Below are 17,465 nucleotides of genomic sequence, written 5' to 3'. Positions count from 1 at the left end.
GGATCGAAATTCAGTTTACATCTTGTTTTTTGGTCTTTATTGATTATAATTCCTAAGTATGTAATTTGATCTTTCACAGGGATGTTGCATATAGAGGGAACATCACAGTTTTTAATAGCCATTAATTCACATTTGTTGATATTTAAATAGAGACCTGAAGCTCTGGAAAAGGAATCAGTCAAACTTAAAGCTAAAGGGATTTGAGAGGCGTCATTCAAAAACAAAGTGGTGTCGTCAGCCTGACGTAAATGAACTGGTGAATTAGTTTTTTGAGCCAGTTCATTGAAACGAACCGTCCGAAAGAACCGGTTCGCGGAAAAGAATCGGACTTCCCATCACTTCTGAGGAGTGCAGCGCAGGGGAACATACCACTAACCGGAAAAGGGGGTGGACCACATCGGCAACACAAAAGGCGTAAAACATCTTACTAACCAGGCATATTTTATATAAAGCAGCAGTGCAATTATGAAATACAACAGACACTATAATTGGAATGATATGTAAAACGCTTACATTTTCCATAACATGTGATTTCATGCATACTCTCTCCCCCTCTAGGGAATTGGATTACCCCTTTCTAGTTCTCTCTGCACCGGATAAAATGACTGCACATATATTTAATGAAGTTAGGTGAATTATAACACTTTTACACTACTACAATAATATATATTTTCTGCTAAGGCTGGAAAATTTTAATGTACAAAACTGAGTTTTCCCAAGAGCTCATATTTCACTCATATAGTGGATTTCACATCTTAAATAATTACATTAATAATTTCTTCTCAATTTCTTGTGTACAATCAACCTTTGAAGATTCTAAAAGAGTTCAAATTAACAGACAATATGGTGAATAGATGATCAATATCATTAAAGAATCAGATCCGAGCCGCCGTGCTTCGCTCATTTTAAGGAACGTTTCGTTTCTACGACAACTATATTACACCAACAAGAAAGACAAGTGCTTATTGTTTATTGCGTCACAGTTAGTGATTGTGACGCCACACAGAATGTGGCAGACTGTCTATAATGCGCACACTCGCAAAATTTCAAATATAGACAATCACTCTGATGAACAGCTCTAACATGATCTCTGATGAAGATCCCTGTAGAAAACAGGAAAGATTTAAGAATATAAAACTGAAATAATTATGAGGTTTAGGAGTCTTAGAACATGTCTAACAGTAGATGGCGGTAATGCACAATTGTAGTTAAAAATATCCGCTGTTAAAAAATAAGATGAAGACAAAAAAATAAAAAAAAATTAAGAATATATGAACACTGTCAGTTTGTTTGTTTATTATTCATCTTCCCATCATTGGACAATAGACAGCGGCATGATCGAAGATATGAAGTATGATTATCAAACATCAGACTTTAAATGAAAATCATCAGAATCCGGACTAAATACAGTTTAAACAGCAAGTTTGGATTCATGTGTATAAATGTCGCCAATATTCTCATCATCCTAAAAGAAGACTTGTTTCAACACGAACAGGAATAACTCCAGGTGTTTCAACTGAGATCTGCGGGATAAAACATTGTAAAATGATGTTTATTAAAGAAGAGAGTGAGGACATGAGTTATCCAGAATCATGCAGTTCAAATGTCATGAAAAATGAAGATACTGAAGAACAAAGAGGTTGGTGTCCATTCTTCATTCTTTATTATTGTCTGTTCATGAAGATTAAAGTTAGAAAGATGACAAAAAAGGTCACCAGAACGTCCTTTTTATTTTACTGATAGTCTAATATTTTTTTGCTCTTTTAAGTCATGTTGAATCAAGCGTCGTTCATGCCAGGGGTGGACTGGCCATCGGGAGTACCGGGTGTTTTCCGTTGGGCCGCTGGATAATTTGGGGCACTGTTCTGTTGAAGTCTGTTCCCCCTGTGTTTCCCCTTAGGTTAGTGTTTCCTGTAGCGCTGTTAAACATTAAACATAAGCTGTGCCTCGTTTTGAAGGCTGCGTGCTAGGTAGGACGCGTCCTTTGACAGTATACCGAGTGTCCTCCTTTAAACAGCCTCGTTTAAACGAGATGGCCTTCATAGGACAAACGGAAATGGAAGGTAACATGGTTGCTATGACAGCATGCCATTCTTTAAAAAGCACAAGCATTTTGAGTGAGAAGGGAACAAAGTCCCTCTAGAAGGGAATGTATGAGGTACATTTTAGGAGAGTAAGAAATCTAAGCCATATGTCTAATCCAGTTCTGTTCTAAATTTTAGGTCGATATATCAAACAATTTCAGAAGCAGTACCAGAAATGTCCAATAGAGGACAGCCAAGCTCCATTGGTGAATGATTCCCAAAATACCACATCTGCACAATCAGACTGTGATGATGCGTTTCCGCTTTATTTATTAGTGTAATTCTGGAAGCGTTTCTATAGTGTCACAGCAATGGTTCTATACAGAAAAATACTGTGATTTCTATGTTACTAAGGTGAGTACTTATTTTAATAAAGACCATAACTTACAAAATGGTTATCAGGAGTGGGTCACTGATAGGTATTACAAACTTGATCATCGTAAAATCTTATTTACATGAGGAAAAGGACCACATTTGCATCTAAAAGGTAAACAATAGAGCACTTTGTTCTTCTCCACCTCCACAATCAGTCTGGTATCATCCAATGTTGAACACGAATGAGATAAATTCTGAATTTACTGACGTCATGGTCTGTCACATGCATGTGTTTACAAGTGAAAGCAAACTCGGCTGTGATTGGGTATTGCTGAAGCTGATAGACCTGTTCTATGTTTAATAGTACATAAAATAAAAACATTTTGTCTCATATTTTCAGGCTCATAAATTGTAATTTACTGTAGTTTTAAATGATAATCTGTACTTCTGATTAAGATCTATAATTAACTTATTTTAAATTGGTTTAAATGGTTAAATCTCCTGGAATTTCTTTTTTTCTTTTCATTTGTTTTTCAGATGTGTTCTAATTTGTACAGTATAAAGACACACTAGACTACTAATATATGCTTATTCTGTGCATTGTGTACTTTTTTGTGTCAAATCACACATGCATTTCGGTCACTTTGAGTGCGAGCGGTGCAGCAAAAATAGACTCGGAGCACCAAGGGTCCATTTCCACTCGGTGGCTTTCGGAAAAAAATGCAAAATGGACACACGCATTTGGCATTTGACATTTGACATTATTCTAAAAATTTTGAAGCAATTTGGGTATATATAAGAGGACTATTTTATAGACTGTTTTAAGAGCCACACTTCCTGCTGCCAGGTGGTGGCGCTATGACTGTGACCCAAAATAGTCACATCCATGTGATTTGCCCCCACGACTAAAGACATTTTTCGCCATTAATTTTATGACTTGCGGCAACACCGTTTGGTATATCAAAAATCTGTTCATAATTTAGCAGGGGGGTATTTATCTTACCTAACACAATAATAAATCTGTTAATATTATGCATTTTATTTACATTAAAATGGTATGTTATTACAGTTGAAGTCAGAAGTTTACATACACCTCAGTTTTTCACAATTCCTGACATTTAATCTTGGAAAACATTCCCTGTCTTAGGTCAGTTAAGATCACTACTTTATTTTAAGAATGTGAAATGTCAGGATAATAGTAGAGAGAATGATTTATTTAAGCTTTTATTTCTTTCACCACATTCCCAGTGGGTCAGAAGATTACATACACTTTGTTAGTATATGGTAGCATTGCCTTTAAATTGTTTAACTTGGGTCAAATGTTTTGGGTAGCCTTCCACAATTTTGGCCCATTCCTCCAGACAGAACTAGTGTAACTGAGTCAGGTTTGTAGGCCTCCTTGCTCGCACATGCTTTTTCAGTTCTGGCCACAAATTTTCTATCGGACTGAGGTCAGGGCTTTGTGATGGCCACTCTAATACCTTGACTTTGTTGTTCTTAAGCCATTTTGCCACAACTTTGAGGTATTCTTGGGGTCATTGTCCATTTTGAAGACCCATTTGCAACTGAGCTTTAACTTCCTGGCTGATGTCTTGAGATGTTGCTTCAATATATCCACATAATTTTCCTTCCTCATGATGCCATCTATTTTGTGAAGTGCGCCAGTCCCTCCTGCAGCAAAACACCCCCACAACATGATGCTACTACCCCTATGCTTCACTGTTGGGATGGTGTTCCTCAGCTTGCAAGCCTCACCCTTTCCTCCAAACATAATGATGATCATTATGGCAGTTGAATTTTCGTTTCATCAGACCAGAGGACATTTGTCCAAAAAGTAAGATCTTTGTCCCCATGTGCACTTGCAAACTGTAGTCTGGCGTTTTTATGGCTGTTTTGGAGCAGTGGCTTCTTCCTTGCTGAGGAGCCTTTCAGGTTATGTCGATATAGGACTCGTTTTACTGTGGATATAGATACTTGTCTGCCTGTTTCCTCCGGCATCTTCACAAGGTCCTTTGCTGTTGTTCTGGGTTTGATTTGAACTTTTCGCACCAAACTACGCTCATCTCTAGGAGACAGAATGCAACTCCTTCCTGAACGGTATGATGGCTGGGTGGTCCGATAGTGTTTAAACTTGCGAGCTATTGTTTGTACAGATGAACGTGGTACCTTCAGGCATTTAGAAATTGCTCCCAAGAATGAACCAGACTTGTGGTCGTCCACAATTTTCTTTCTGAGGTCTTGGCTCGTATCTTTGATTTTCCCATTGTGTCAAGCATAGAGGCACTGAGTTTGAAGGTAGGCCTTAAAATACATCCACAGGTACACCTCCAATTCAGTACACCTCCTATCAGAAGTTAACTGGCTAATTGCCCAAAGGCTTGACATAATTTTCTGGAATTTTCCAAGCTGCTTAATGGCACAGTTAACTTAGTGTATGTATACTTCTGACCCACTGGAATTGTGATATAGTCAATTAAAAATGAAACAGTCTGTCTGGAACAATTGTTGGAAAAATTACTTGTGTCGTGCAAAAAGTAGATATCCTAAACAACTTGCCAAAACTATAGTTTGCTAATATTAAATCTGTGGCATGGTTAAAAAGTGATTTGTAATGACTTCAGCCTAAATGTATGTAAATTTCTGACTTCAACTACCAGTCAAAAGTTTAGGGTCACTTACTCATTCTTTATTATTATTATTTTTCACATTTAAGGATAATAGTAAAGTCATCAAAACTATTTAAGAACAGAAATGGAACTATAGGAATTGTGTTGTGACTAAAAAAATATAAAATAAATCAAAACTATGTTATATTTTAGCATCTTCAAAGTAGCCACCCTTTGCACAGACTTTTTTTTTTTAATACAATTTCAGTTTTGTAATGAAATAAATTAATATGTTGGTACAATTATATTTTTGTCCTCAAAACTAATTTCATACATTTAAGCATACACTTTCAAATCAAAAGTTTTTAAGATCATGAGAACCATTTCAGTCAAGTGACCCCAAACTTTTGAACAGCAGTGTGTATGTATATATATATATATATATATATATATATATATATATATATATATATATATATATATATATATATATATGCCTGTGTGTGTGTATGAAGGAGGAAGCAGGAGCCAGGTGAACAATTCACATAAGATTTTAATGCCACACTTTTCAGTGCATCAAAACATAAACATGCCTTTCAGCACAATAAACAAACACATTCAACAACATACAACAGTCTTGCTTTTCAGCAGTTAATGTGACACAGAGACACACACAGCTCTGTGCGTCTCTCTCTCTCTCCCCATCTGCCGCTGTCTCCTCTCCTTAAATACTCCCGCCGCTCCTCCCTGGAACGCGAGGCCGGTGTGGCACACTGGTGGAACTCGTTTACCACTTGTCTCTCCGGCCTCACTCATTGCCCCGACAATGCTCAGCCACTCCCTGCTCGCCACCATATATATATATATATATAAAGTATGTATGTGTGTGTGTGTGTGTGTGTGTGTGTGTGTGTGTGTGTACACTGGTGGCCAAAAGTTTGGAATAATGTACAGATTTTGCTGTTTCGGAAGGAAATTGATACTTTAACCAAAGTGGCATTCAGCTGATCATAAAGTATAGTCAGGACATTACTGATGTAAAAAACAGCACCATCACTATTTGAAAAAAGTAATTTTTGATCAAATCTAGACAGGCCCCATTTCCAGCAGCCATCACTCCACCATATCCTTGAATAATCATGCTAAATTGCTAATTTGGTATTAGAAAATCACTTGCCATTATATCAAACACAGTTTTAAGCTATTTGGTTTGTTAAATGAAGCTTAACATTGTCTTTGTGTTTGTTTTTGAGTTGTCACAATATGCAATAGTCTTAAGGTCAATATTAGGTCAAAAATGGCAAAAAAGAAACAGCTTTCTCTAGAAACTCATCATTCAATAATTGTTTTGAGGAATGAAAGCTATGCAGTGCTTGAAATTGCCAAAGAACTGAAGATTTCATACAAAGGTGTACACTACAGTCTTCAAAGACAAAGGACAGCTGACTCTAACAAGGACAGAAAGAGATGTGGAAGGTCAGATGTACAACTAAACAAGAGGATAAGTACATCAGAGTCTCTAGTTTGAGAAATAGACGCCTCACCTGTCCTCAGCTGACAGCTTCATTGAATTCTACCTGCTCAACACCAGTTTCAAGTACAACAGTAAAGAGAAGACTCAGAGATGCAGGCCTTATGGGAAGAATTACAAAGAAAATTCCACTTTTGAAACAGAAAAACAAAAAGAAAAGGTTAGAGTGGGCAAAGAAACACAGACATTGGACAACAGATAATTGGAAAAGAGTGTTATGGATCTTAACCCCATTGAGCTTTTTTGGGATCAGCTAGACTGTAAGGTGCGTGAGAAGTGCCCGACAAGACAGCCACATCTATGGAAACAGGAAGCGTGGGGTGAATCTGGACAAACTGACAGCTAGAATGCCAAGGACCTGCAAAGCTGTCATTGCTGCACGTGGAGGATTTTTCGATGATTAGTTTAAGAAATTCTGAATATTTATTTCAAATTGAAATAGTAATTTTTCATGTTATTAATGTCCTGACTGTACATTGTGATCAGTTGAATGCCACTTTGGTGAATACAAGTACCAATTTCATTTCATAAGAGCAGAATCTGTATATTCCAAACTTTTGGCCGCCTGTGTGTGTGTGTGTGTGTGATATATATGTATATATATATATATATATATATATATATATATATATATATATGTATGTAGATTAGGGATGGGCACGAGTACTCGTGATGGGTATTCGGACATGGCAGCAATGTTCGATCATGAAAACAGTGATCGACGGTGATCATGCATGATGTGACTTCTCTTTTAATTCGAAATTCAGTGACAATTACCTGACAACTAAACGTAAACGTGTCAAAGAGTGAGCTTATTTTAACTTTTAGATTGATTACGTTGTGATTTTGAGGGGTACATTGATTGTCAGAGATGTCTCATAGCAACCAAACTGATATATAATGCTGCAATGCTATCATTACGATCATTAAAAGAGAGCTATTCGATATAATCATGATACTTGGGTGAAGTGCCCGACCGATATATCGTCCAGCAGAGCACGCTCTGACTCTACTGTTTACAGAGCTGAGCTGATGGTGGTGCAGAGTAAAGCTGTGCGGAGTTAAGCGGTTTGGAGTTAAGCGGTGTCTTCTCGGTAAGTTGCTAACTAGCCAGCAATAGTTTGTCAGTGCAGTCAGTAATGTAGCAGATTGAAAGGTAAACATCAGAGCATCTTTTTGCAGCTCAGCAGACAATGGTGCGGTGGTGGATTGTGTCTGAGTGTTGATTTCACACTACGTTGTTACCTAGTTGGTGAGACGCAATGCTGGAAATTAAAATAAACAATTTCCATCTTTTACTCTCTGTGACAACGAGCTTATAGCTAACTGGCTAACCACGTAGCTACTTTCATACCTTGTCAGCCGAGTGGAAGCTAATGTGTAAACAAACTGTTTTGTTCAGGATTTGCACTTTGGTATCCCCTTCAACCGAACAATTCCAGTCATTGCATTTATAAAATGTAATATTTAAAAGTCTGGTTTTCCTGACATTAAAATAGGATACGTAATAGAAGTAGATTTATAAATGACATATTTGCCCTGTGTAAATAATAATACATAGGAACTGTATCTAAAATAAATAAGGGGTGATAAATACTAATACAACAGGATTGGAAAATAAACATTTATTAATTTTAATATCTTATATATATTTTGAATGAGTACCTTTGCATAGTCATATCAGTGCAAAATCGGTGCACAATCCACATAGAAAAGGCCTGTTTTCATTCCAGCTCAAAAATTCGTTTAATCAGGCACCATAACGGTAATCTGTGAATTTCCCCCCTCAAAAATCGGTATCGGTATCTGTCTCAAAAATCCCATATCGGTCGGGCTCTACTTGGGAGCCGATTCGATATGTATTGCGGTTCTTAAGAATTGCGATTCTACAAGTATTATGATTCAATATTACAATTTATTGCGATTTTTGTTTGCTTTTTTAACACTAGACCATGGGAAAAAGTTAATAATACACTTATAGAGATTGTATATGATGAAAAATCGCAAAAAATGCATCACATCTTTCTGAGTTATTTTTCAGGAGCATCATACAGTACTGTATATTTGGTAAATAAATTACATTTTGAAGGAAAGTGCTACAGTTGATGGTATAACATACTGCGGCTCCAATGTGTAAACCATGTTTCGAAAACCTGTATTTTCCACCACGCTATATGGACGAAGGTCTTTGCAGTTAAAAAGAGCAATTGACTTTGTGATACATTTTGCTGTCTCTGAACCACTGGGTAGTTTATTCATTTTCCCATCCAGAGTCTGTTGGCTTGCTGCTGCTATAGGTTGTTTGGCTAACTCCATGTTTAGCTCTGGATGGTGTTAAGCAAGATGGACACTCATGTTGGTCGTATTACCACAATACGATACCAGTGCATGACAAGAGTTTGCATACCGATTTAGTCATGTCTAGCTCTGCATTTCCTGGTAATGTGTAAAATCCAAAGTGTTTCCATACTTTCCATACGTCCGCTTGAAATGGATATGACGTCACATAATACTCATAGATGACAACAAATACTTTTCGCCCTCTGCTGGAATAAATGCGGTAACTACTCTCCACCTCATCTATAAACAAAAACTAAAAGAAAGTAATTGAATATGAATTATATTGATTCTGGAATAATAATTAAAAAACAATTAAATCGTAAAAAAAAAAGTTTCCCCACCCATAGTAATTAGCTGTGTTTTGAACACCTGTCTCTGCAAAACGTTTGCTAAACACGTTTTATCATTTAATGTAAGAACTTCGACTTGCAATATGTGAATGTTTGTCACTGACTGTAAACCTCCCTGCCATCTGTGCCGACATGTTTGCGTGAAGTAACACACACCTGCATGTCGACAAAATGGGAGTTAAAGATTTCAGCACGAGTTTCCAAGTTAGAAGTCCGACATAAAGTGTCATTCCTTTGCACTTTCCCCAGTTGAAAGGTGGAAATTCAGACTCTCCGAGTTGAATGCTTCATGAATCACCACAGCAACAACAATATGGAGCCTTGCGGCACTACCCTCAGGACCGAACACTTGGAGAGACACACACAAACACACCAGGCTCGTAGCAGTGGACTCAACGTGCTGCGAGTGTTTCAAACAGCTAGACAGAGCGCAGCTAAGTGGAACAGACTGCAGCGTCTTCAAAACTGAACTTCAACTTAACACTCATATTAAAAACTCGATGGTTATGGCGTCTCCTGTTAAGCCAAACGTGATTTGAAAACAGTCACTAAAAAAACTGGTGCGCGCTTACTTAGATTACTACGGTAACCTGAAGGAAGAACAGACAGACATTCATTCATTGAGTTGGGCAGCAAATCTTCACATAATGACAAAATATGATGCATTATATTTTGATTATGCACTCTTTTGTACATTTTGTAACAGATTATTTAATAACAGCCTATAATAATGAATATACGTTTCACTGGGACAACAAGATGCAATGCAGCAGCCAAAGACGTTTGTCAGAAATGTTCTTATATTACAGTTATGTACATGTCATTGCCCCTCAAGTACTCGACGAGTAATTAGTCCGAGTACTTGAGTAGACAAAATGACCAAAATGCCCATCCCTAATAGATAGATAGATAGATTCACATTTATATTATACTATATATATTTATTTTAACAAATAGCATCAAACATATTTATATTCATAAAAGCTTATCCTATATAATACACTTCCATATTAAACATTTGGCAAAATGTTAGCGGACATTTCAGGTGAATAAAGCTGCCAAATAATCACAGATGCAAAAATATTAACAGAACTTCAACTAGAAGGTAATAATGTTATTTAACCAATCTGATGTGGTAGTTGCATTTTCATCAGTTGACCCTCAAAATGAAATGCATGCTGTTTGTTTTCAATCATTGGATCAGATCATAAGCAGAGAAAATGAAACATAAGTACTGTTGCTCACATGTCGAATGTTTTATAAATGCACTTTTAACATTTTAAAATATGATTTTCACTGTATGTTCTAATTGCAGAAAAACTGCAGAAGATGAAAGTTGAGTTTTTAAGCTTTAAATTGATACCAAGTTTGTGAACATTGATGAATGTTTATATATAATAACAAAGCATTTGTTCTGTAGTCATACTCAAATGGCCCACCTTTTGGCCAGTGACAGTTACCAGGTATAAAATGGGTATCTGTAGCACCCTCATTTTCACCTACAGTCACCTAACTTGGAACATATATAGTTCTCACCAAGCCGGACAACTTTCATAATTACAGGCATTAGCTCTGCCCAACAGGAAGTCTGACATTTTAGATTTTCTGAAAATTGCAAGCTCTGAACTTTTAAATACTCCTCCTAGGGGATTCATGTGTCTGGCACCAAATTTGTGCAACATCATGCCAAGACATTGTAGATGCTAAATTGTGAACAGATTTTTTGTGTCGCCATGGCGCAGCAATAAATTTATGGCAAAATATTTGAAACAGGAAGTTGCTTATCTTCTGTGTGCATTGTATGATTTTGATGAAAATTCAGCTGTATGTTTGGTAGTGGGGGCTGATCACATTTATGTGGCTATTATGGGTCACGGTCATAGTACCACCAACTGGCAGCAGGAAGTATGGTCCTTTTAACAGACTTTGAAGTAGCCCTTTTATGTTTACATGAATTGCTTCAAAATTCTTTAGAATAATGTCAGGACACTGCTGATGTAAATTTGTAAAGGGATATTTGATATCTTAAATACTGTTACCATGGCAACACATTAATTGTTATTATTACTTTCTTCCTATATTTGGGTGTTTTTGAGGCACTTGGAATGCTTAAAATTTCATGAAATTTTGCACACACATCAGAGTCATTGGCCATTAGTTCTGGGCAAAAGTTCACTCATCGGCGTTTGGAGGGGTTCTGTAGTGCCCCCTTTAAAATGGGTGTGTAAGACCCTCTGTAGCATCCCCATTTTTACCTATAGTCACCAAAATTGGTACATATATAGTTCTTATCAAGCCGTAGCCTTAACTGTAAGATTAATGACTATGTCTTTGAAGTTCAGCCTGGATTAGCTGCAGAAGTTCATAAAGATGCATTGTCCTTTGTTAGTTGGCTGACGAATGCTTTTGTTGCAATTTATTGATAGTCTATATTTTCCATTTTAAGAGTGTAGTCCATCATTAGACCAATGTGATGCAGACCGAGATCAGTGAGGTGCTTTGCAGTTCAACTGGTCGGTAATTTCGGTGAGGTCTATCCTAAGTCCAACATTCAGGCAATGGCATATGAAGTATCCATTGTCTTATGGTTGGAGCTGGCATCAGTTCATCCTCTGAGGTCCATCGTAATAGACTGAAGTGATGTCTGGCTGGTACCAGCTGCATTTTGTCATCATCACTCAGAGACACGTAGCAGTGGAGTCCGATACCAAGCAGGAATGGAGCTGGATCCGGCCGGTTCTGGTGACTTTGGGATAGGAGTCCCGAGGTTGAGACATGGAAACAAATAGAATAATATAGCATAGATGCTATTCAATTGTTTGCAGAGTTATAGATCATGTTCAGTGTTTCAGGTTCCGGCAGACCTAACTAAAGCAGCCTAATTGTGTGGTGAAGAATAAATTAGGTGTATGCCTGGCTAAATTGATGAGTCTTTAGTCTAGACTTAAACTCAGTGAGTGTGTCTGCATCCTGAACAGTGTTAGGGAGACTGTTCCATAGTTTAGGAGCCAAACAGGAAAAGGATCTACCTCCTTTTGTGGATTTTGATATTCTAGGAACTATTAGCAGGCCAGAGTTTTGCGATTGTAATGAACGTGATAGAATATAGCGTGGTAGAAGGTCAAGATTACTGAATGTTGTGAAAACGTCAGTTGAGGAACCAAAGAAGAATGTTAATTTAGGGAAAAAGCAGTAAAATTCGCTAACGCCCCATGAATGTGGTGTTCATAATGCCTGGACAAAAATGGGATCTGTAGTGAACGTCTAAAATGGCCTGGGAACGTCCTGCATCGAAGGTTACAAAATTAACCAAACACAGACCTAAGCGGACATTGGCGAACATCCGTGGGACATTCACTGATTGTTGGGACATAGCTTCAAGCTGTTTTTTGTACCAATTCGTAGGATAATGTATATTTATCAATTCATAGGAGGTGTTAACAGTTTAATCAACCAAAGAAAATCAGCAAAGAAAATGACTTTAAAAATAAAACAAAGTGCACATAACATTGAATTTCTTAAACATTTCTGTTTAAATCACATTAAAATTTGAATATTTGTCCTTTGAAATTAAAGAACATTTTGTGTTTTCATTTTAGATCTGATGGAGGTGAAAGAGGAAAGTCAAGAACTGAATGAAGTGGAGGAGAAACACCATCCGGATCAGACACTTTATAGTTTCAAAAAGGAACAAAAGTCTTTTAGTGGCACAAAGACAGGAAATTATTTCTCAAAAAAGAGTTGTAAAAGTACAAGAGTAAAACATTCCTTCACCTGCAATCAGTGTGGAAAGAGTTATGCACGTAAAGCAGGTCTTAAGCGTCACATTCATGTTCACACTGGAGAGAAACCTTTCAAATGTCATCAATGTGGGAATACTTTTACACGTAAATCAGGTCTTATTAAGCACATGAGAATTCACACTGGCGAGAAGCCTTTCAAATGTCATCAATGTGGGAATACTTTTACACGTAAATCAGGTCTTATTAAGCACATGAGAATTCACACTGGAGAGAAGCCTTTCAAATGTCATCAGTGTGGGAATTGTTTTACACATAAAGTAAGTCTTACTGCGCACATGAGAATTCACACTAATGAGAAGCCTTTCAAATGTCATCAATGTGGGAATGCTTTTACACGTAAATCAGGTCTTATTACGCACATGAGAATTCACACTGGAGAGAAGCCTTTCAAATGCCATCAGTGTGGGAATTGTTTTACACATAAAGTAAGTCTTACTGCGCACATGAGAATTCACACTGGTGAGAAGCCTTTCAAATGTCATCAATGTGGGAATACTTTTACACGTAAATCAGGTCTTACTACGCACATGAGAATTCACACTGGAGAGAAGCCTTTCAAATGCCATCAGTGTGGGAATTGTTTCACACATAAAGTAAGTCTTACTGCGCACATGAGAATTCATACTGGAGAGAAGCCTTTCAAATGTCATCAGTGTGGGAAGAGTTTCAGAGAGTCATGGAATCTCAAAAGTCATCTGTCCATGCACTCTAGAGTAAAGTCATATTGCTGTCATCAGTGCGGCAAAACATTTTCTTCAGCATCAGTCATAAGAACACACAAGAAAATTCATCCAATTGAGAAGCCGTACTTGTGTTCACTTTGTGGAAAGTGTTTTTCATTTCTGCACAGTTTAAAACAGCACCAGAGATTGCATTCTGCTTTGAGAGATCATGTGTGCTCTGAGTGTGGAAAGGCCTTTTACAGAGCTTCTAGCCTGGAACGCCACAAAATAATCCATACTGGAGAAAAACCTTACAAGTGCTCATATTGTGAAAAGAGTTTCTCTATTTCAGGAAATTTGAAAGCACATGAGCGAGTGCATACTGGAGAGAAACCGTACCACTGCACTTCATGTGGGAAGAGTTTCACCCAATCAGGCTCTCTACAGACTCATAGAAAAAAGCATTGTCCAGGGTTGTTGCAGTGAGAAAAGTTCACCTTTATTTGCTATGTAAATGGGATGAAATTCTAAAAAAAAAACAAAAAAAAAAAACACGATAGATTTTCTTTCAAAAAGCAATGTTGTTTGAGCTGTCATTCTGTCTAACGGCCAATTTATACTTCTGCGTCGAACCCATGCTGTAGCCTGACATGCACCCCTTCAAATATTTAACTACACTTTACATCAATGCAGACCACAACAACTGTGATAGGTCCACTTTATTACCAGAGACAGTCCCCCAGCATGACAAAAATGATATCTGAGGTAGCGTCGCATTTCTCCAAGATTATTTTAAGCTGTGCATCATATCACATTTCATTTGGACTCAGTAGCATTGTTTTCATTTGGGAGCATATTCAGTTTTTTATATTCTGGTTTAATGAAGTTACAAGCGAAAACATGCCAAAAAGACATCTTGTATAACCAGCTATTTTCTCTGCAGCTTCTAAGCTTCAAAACAACACCCATTTTGTGTTGGTGAAGCGAGTAGTTCTTCGTCAATTTGATATGGGGGGGATAGCACAGAGCATCAAAAGTGAGCCAAAATATGTTTATTATGATTTAAGTTACGCGAGAGCAAGCGACAGTATATGCCTGATTTATTTTCTCTCTGCATGGCAGAAAGCATGTATAATACATAATATGTACCAACATGTTCTGATACTTTGATGATTTGATTTGAACTTCAATATTGAAATACAAACATTTGTATTCCTAAATTTACATAGCTCGCAATACACTAGAATTTTGGCTGTGTACTTGCAGAATGACAGCTTACGGTGTTGGTTCGACAGAAATATAAACCAGCCTTAAGGGTCGAAAGATATTTGTATTTTTTCTACAGAGTAAAATGTCCCAAGTATTAGTTTAGAAAACTATTATTGTTGATTGTTTGAAATGCAACACATTTTGTAGAATTGTTTTTCCTTCTATTTAAAATCTTCTATCTAAAAAAATGTGTCTTCCAGATGTAATCATATACATCAAAGAGATGTCTTTGTGGTGTATGTGTGCTATCAAGGAATGATGGTGACTCTCAAAACTACATTATTAAAGGAAAAGTTCACAGAAAAATGAAAATTTTCTCATCTCCTCACCCTTATCTCAAAACTCGTATGACTTTGATGATTTCAAGACTTTTTACACGATTATTTAGCTCTTGAGGCCAAAACTATAGCTGTTTCTGAAATTGTTCACTTGTTCACTCATTCACTCGTTTACTATTTCCTACATAGTGGACGGCAGTAAGTGCACTATATTAGCATGGAGTAAACAAAACAAGTGCGCGATTTTGGGCGTTGCTCAAAAATGGCAAGCACACTAAGCAGAACACAAAGAGCAGATCGACTGAATATGACATGCACATAAAATCTCCACTTCACAAGTTGCCCCAGGGCAGGATTGAACTGGTACATTTGCACTTCTCATTTCTGCATACTATCCACTGCACCACAGCCACCAAAAGGGACATGCCAAGCTGAGAGTCAACACAGCCAAGCATAGCAGTCATTCCAATCAACTTTGTATTTTTGTAACTTTTCAACATAGTATAAACAGAATAAAAACTTAAGTTTGGGTCTGTTCTTCACTCAAAGCGATCGGAAGACAAGAAATACACCTGTGTACAGAAAACAACAAATTAAACAATAGAGCTGTAAGCAGTGAAGACGGGCCCAAGCACTACGGTGCCATCGCCACCTGGTGGCTCTAGTCAAGTAATTTTTATTATTATTTTAAAGCAGCTTCACAGGAAATCATGCATTAAAAATAAATAAATAAATGAAACTGTAATATCTATAATGTCTTACAGTGATCATTGTGTAGTTTGATTAAATATGATTGTAAAATGTGTATAGAAATTAAATAATTAAAAATAATTGTATTTTTTTTTTTTTTTTAATTGATGTTTTTTAATGGAGAAGAATAACCTTGGGAGAAACCAGGCTCATTGTGGGGGCCAGTTCCCTTCTGGCTAAACAACATGAATATAATGCCAATATTAGTTATTTGTGTGCAGTGCAAGTCATGGTTTTACATTTGTAAATGAAGCATTAAGGTCCAGTGTTTTAAAAATTACATTTTTTTTAATGAACTTTAAGATTAATGACATGTCTTTGAAGTCCATCCAGGATTAACTGCAGAAGTTTACATAGATGCATTGTCCTTTGTTAGTTGGCTGATGAAGGCTTTTGTTGGCAATTAAATCATAGTCTGTGTTTTCCATTTCAAAAGTGTAGTCCATCAATAGACAAAGGTGATGCAGGCAGAGATAAATGATGAGGTTCAGGTGATGCAGGCAGAGATAAATGATGAGGTGCATCGCAGTTCAACATGCAGGTCATTTCGGTGGGGTCCATCCTAAGTCCAAGGTTCAGGCAGTGGCATATGGAGTATCCAATGTCTTACAGTTGGAGTTGGCATCAGTTCATCCTCTGAAGTCAGAAAACTGAAGTGATGTCTGGCTAACACCGGCTGTAATTTGTCATCACAGGTCCTTTATTCTTCCACAGGTTTGTTGTCATCACAGCTCTTTTATTAAAACCAGTCAGTTTACTTTTTCTCTATATATTGTATCTTAAATATAGTTTATTATTTATTTATGTTTATTGTTATTGTATGCATCAAACACCAAAGCAAATTCCTTGTATGTGAAAACTTACTTGGCAATAAAGTCAATTCTGATTCTGATTCTGATCAAATCAATTCTGATTCTGATCACTCAGAAACATGTAGCAGTGTAGTCTGACACCAAGCAGGAACGGAGCTGGATCTGGCAGGCTCTGGTAACCTAGGGATATGAATCCCGAGGTTGAGACATGGAAACAATTCAATTTTATGCAGAGTTATAGATCATGATGGATATTTCTGGTTCAGGCAGACCTAACTAAAGCAGCCTAATTGTGAGTTGAAGGATAAATTAGGTGTATGCCTGGCTAAATAGATGAGTCTTTAATCTAGACTTAAACTGAGTGCATGTGTCTGCATCCCAAACAGTGTTAGGGAGTCTATTCCATAGTTTAGGAGCCAAATATGAAAAGGATCTACCTCCTTTTGTGGATTTTGATATTCTTGGAATTATTAACAAGACAGAATTTTGTGATCGTAATGAACATGATGGAATATAGCGTGTCAGAAAGTCACTTAAGTACTGTGGAGCTAGACCACTCAAAGCTTTGTATGTAGTTAAAATTTTGAAATGAATATGAAATTTAACAGGTAAGCAATGTAATGACAATAAAATTGGGCTAATATGATCATATTTCTTGGTTCTAG

The 17,465-nt window shown here is 37.0% G+C and overlaps 1 protein-coding gene across 1 annotated transcript in view; it reads left to right on the top strand.

Annotated features, from left to right (window-relative positions):
• Positions 1 to 15,946, top strand: part of LOC127440722 (zinc finger protein 721-like) — a 180,022-nt gene extending 164,076 nt beyond the window's left edge. Inside the window, exon 7 of the mRNA XM_051697498.1 lies at positions 13,039 to 15,946. Coding sequence (XP_051553458.1) covers positions 13,039 to 14,177 — 1,139 coding nt within the window. The 3' untranslated portion in view covers positions 14,178 to 15,946. The remainder of the gene's footprint in view (positions 1 to 13,038) is intronic.
• Positions 15,947 to 17,465: the final 1,519 nt, after the last annotated feature.

This window comes from Myxocyprinus asiaticus, chromosome 5, assembly GCF_019703515.2.
Source record: "Myxocyprinus asiaticus isolate MX2 ecotype Aquarium Trade chromosome 5, UBuf_Myxa_2, whole genome shotgun sequence".
Taxonomy (NCBI): domain Eukaryota; kingdom Metazoa; phylum Chordata; class Actinopteri; order Cypriniformes; family Catostomidae; genus Myxocyprinus; species Myxocyprinus asiaticus.
This window is presented reverse-complemented; position numbering and strand designations above follow the sequence as displayed.